The 3,842-nt window shown below is 40.9% G+C and overlaps 1 protein-coding gene across 1 annotated transcript in view; it reads left to right on the forward strand.

Moving 5' to 3' along the window:
• LOC114558608 (macrophage mannose receptor 1) overlaps nucleotides 1-3,078 on the forward strand; it is a 4,920-nt gene extending 1,842 nt beyond the window's left edge. The window contains exons 2-4 of the mRNA XM_028582673.1: nucleotides 510-848; nucleotides 1,307-1,404; nucleotides 2,867-3,078. Of these exons, the coding sequence (XP_028438474.1) occupies nucleotides 510-848; nucleotides 1,307-1,404; nucleotides 2,867-3,001 (572 nt within the window). The 3' untranslated portion in view covers nucleotides 3,002-3,078. The remainder of the gene's footprint in view (nucleotides 1-509; nucleotides 849-1,306; nucleotides 1,405-2,866) is intronic.
• Nucleotides 3,079-3,842: the final 764 nt, after the last annotated feature.

Consider the following 3,842-nt stretch of genomic DNA (forward strand, 5'->3'; position numbering starts at 1 on the left):
AGAGGAATTACCGTATAGTACAGGAGAAGCTCACAGGCAGTTCTCTGTCCTCTTTCTCTGTTCTCTGTCTGTCCGTCTGTCCGTCTGTCTGACAACTTCATCTTTTTCTTACACATTTTAACCAGCAATCCAGTTTAGCTTTAGCATAAGCTTTTCAAAAAAACTTGAATTATTCCACATCTTTTGTACATTAGTGGTACTATGATAAGACATTCAAGTTAATTAAAACCATTCCTACTTTTTAAACTATTTTCACTACTTCATCTTCTTTTTACGTATTTAAGCTATTTATCCAGTTAGCTTTAGCAATTCAGCTATTCAGCATTCCCACACAGATTTAAGGACATTTCATAATGTGGAGAGACTGTTGGTAAACGTTAGTTTATTGATGTGGTTCTTTATATCTCAGTGGATTTATTTTAGATATTATAAAGAGAAGAATCACAGATGTGGATGATGGGAGGTTGTATGTTATGCTGCCTCTACACTTCTCTGTGCTTCATTTTCAGGATCAGATGTGACTTTTGTCTCCATCTACACTGGAATGACATGGACTGAAGCCCAGAGCTACTGCAGAGCTCACCACACAGACCTGGCCAGTGTGAGGAACATGACAGAGAACCAGAAGGTGCAGGCTGCTGGAGGATACTATAACTTGGTCTGGATCGGCCTTTTCAGAGACTCCTGGAAGTGGTCAGATGGAAGTACCTCCTCATTCAGCTTCTGGAAGAACGGGCAACCTGATAACAACGGGAACGAGACTTGTGTGGCTGCAGACTTCAGCCAATCAGGAGCCTGGGAGGACTGGTCCTGTGACATGGAGAGAGCTTTCATTTGCTACGGTCCAGGTGAGTGCTGACCCGGGATTCAAACAGCTTTTACATTTAGATTCAGGACAATAGAGAAGTAACGATATACTCAACTCACGATTGGATTCAGGATTTTAAGTTGATGATACGGTTTTCTCAAGATGTTTTTAACAGAATGAGTGAAAATCTTCATTTCTTGTCTCAACCGGTTGTTATCTTTACACATTTATATCCATATTTAACCATCGTTACCTCCCTAGTGCTAACCCGGGACTCTAAACACCAAACATCAGGTTGTGGAGAGTAAATGTGAACATGATGATGTGGATCATTTCCATGGAATAGTTAGTAAAGTTAGCATGCAGTGGTGATCAGCTGCAGATGATCACTTAGTGTTGAATCTATTGTTTAAACTGATGATGAGGAATGAACAGGATGATGATTATTATCCACACAGAAATGTTTGAACTCATAAAGTTTGTTTGATTTTTACAAAGTGGTTCCTGTTACAAAGAAAGTGCTGAAAGTGAAGTTTGAGAACAAGAAGAATCTGGATCTGAATGACCCTGCTGTGATGGAGGCCATGTTGAAGCAGGTAAATCAGGTTTTATACTGTTTTACATTTATGAAAAAACAAATACGACTAGAACTGCAAGCAGTTATGACGGGGTCCAAGCCTCATCGGCGGCAGTTGCCGCCGACGCGAGTTGCCCCGATGACCCGTGGAGCACGTTAAAGTGGGACCCAAAGTGTGACGGTTGGGAGGCAAACGTCAGGAAATATCAAGAGGTTTGAGCCACAATTACGTAGCAAATATCCCATTAACATTGATTGAGTAAAAAGGCTAAAACTGGTCTACGTAGTGCCCAATATTTAGAGAGTGTGGCCAACTAGGGAACTGAATGTTCTGAGAATACCGTTCTGCGATTGGTTCCAAGGTGGTCACGTGTTTCATGGACTCCATGTCTGATACCAACATTCATCTGATTCCCATTGACATAGAAAATTACATAAATCACTGAAGAAATGCCCAACTGTTGTGCGTTTGGCTGCAATGAAAGACATGGAAGCAGCAAAAGATTTAATTTTTTAGAGGCCCATTTACGATATAGAAGGTAAATATACACTGGAATATTTCCGTAAGGGCCTTTTACATATTGATAAACGTTGATAATAACATGTATATGCCTGTTTATGGTGAAAATAAGCGATTTATTTCAAGATAGCATATCCGCCCCGTAGGAATACACTGTAGACTCATCTGACGTTGGTATCCAATATGGCGCCCATGATTTGTGTATGAATATAGGGCACTAGCTCTACGTTGACTATAGCGCCCCCTAATGGCCGAGCTTCGCCAAATTTGGTACTGAGCCTCAGAGCGGCATGCCGAACAAGCATCACAAGTTCCATGTTGACATTACTACGGCAGAAAAGTTACAATCGCAAATGTCCCATTTCCATGCATTGAGTTATTGGCCAAAACACATAAACATTGATTATAGCGCCCCCTAATGTCAGATTTTTGCCAAATTTGGTACAGAGCATCGAAGTGGGATGTTGAACAAAAATACCAACGTCCGCGCTGATATCTATTAATTTTACGACATTTTGTTTGGTGGTCTAAATTCTTTTGATAACATTTTGTCAGGTCGGTTCGGAGATGCTAGAACCAAGTTTCATGAAGAGCGGTTGCACAGTCTAGGAGTAGTTTGAAAAAGCAGATTTACGAAAAAAATTCTATTTTTCACGAAAAAGTTTAGGCGGAAATGGGTGTGGCCTATATCGTGTGGCTATGTGTATTTCTAATGTGCAATGTCGTTTTTTTACTATAGCGCCACCTAGTGGTGGAAGAGGATGATATTTTTTTATCATGCAGGGATCTGGACCCCCCCCCCCTCCCCCACCATGTACGGTTTAGGCTGTAGCATGACTTTCATCAACGGCAAAATAATCTCTAGAAAAACAATAAGGTTCCACACATACAGTGGATATAGAACATCTGTGAACCACATTGCATTGCTTGGACCCCTAATAAGATAAGTTTTGTGTCTCAGCTGAAACAGAAGCTGAGGGCCCAGGGGCTGGACGACAACATCAAACTGAGCTGGAGGAAGCAGGCCGATGGAAAAGTCTTCCACAAGGAAGACAAGAAGACCAACAAGAGGAGGAGGAAGAGGGAGGAGCTGTAATGTTGAGTTGCTGCGTCTGTTTTCATCAGAGAAAAGTCTGGTTCTTTCCTCAAAGATGTGACGGAGCAGAATAGAGCTGCACCAATCAGCTGATTCATCCATTATTCTCTTTAGTGACAATAACTTATATGTAATGAATAGTTTAGTTTCCATTTATTATTGTTGTAGTGATTCTTACATTCTTTATTTTAGGCTACATAACATTTTAGTCAACTAAAACCTGCCTCCCAGCCTCCGTATGTCTCCAGTCTTATTGTGTAAATGTTGGTGAACATCAACAGAGATCTTGAGGTTCTGTAGACTAGCTATGGATTACAAACACTAAACAGAAAAAGAACATTCTCCGGGTTCAGAAAGTAAATGTACGTTGAAGAGCCCATATTATGCTCATTTTCAGGTTCATAATTGTATTTAGAGGTTGTACCAGAATAGGTTTACATGGTTTAATTAAAAAAAAACATATTTTTGTTGTACTGCACATTGCTGCAGCTCCTCTTTTCACCCTGTGTGTTGAGCTCTCTGTTTTAGCTACAGACTGAGATATTGCACTTCTATCACATCTTTGTTGGGAGTCGCACATGCTCAGTAGCTAGGCAAGGACTACTAGCCAGAAGCTAGCGGTGCTAGCAATTAGCAGTTAGCCACCTCATTCTCAATGGCAAAACACAGCTACAACACACACGAGTTCACCATAATCTACTAAATGAATTGTATAACTACTTATATGTCCCTCGTCTGCAGGTATTCAAAGCAAAGTTGAAGTGTGCCCCCATTTAGAAGAAGTCTCCCGGCTAATCCGGCCTTGTACTGACTGAAGTTGCAGAAACAGTTAGCTGATGTG

This window comes from Perca flavescens, chromosome 7 (genome assembly GCF_004354835.1).
Source record: "Perca flavescens isolate YP-PL-M2 chromosome 7, PFLA_1.0, whole genome shotgun sequence".
Classification (NCBI taxonomy): domain Eukaryota; kingdom Metazoa; phylum Chordata; class Actinopteri; order Perciformes; family Percidae; genus Perca; species Perca flavescens.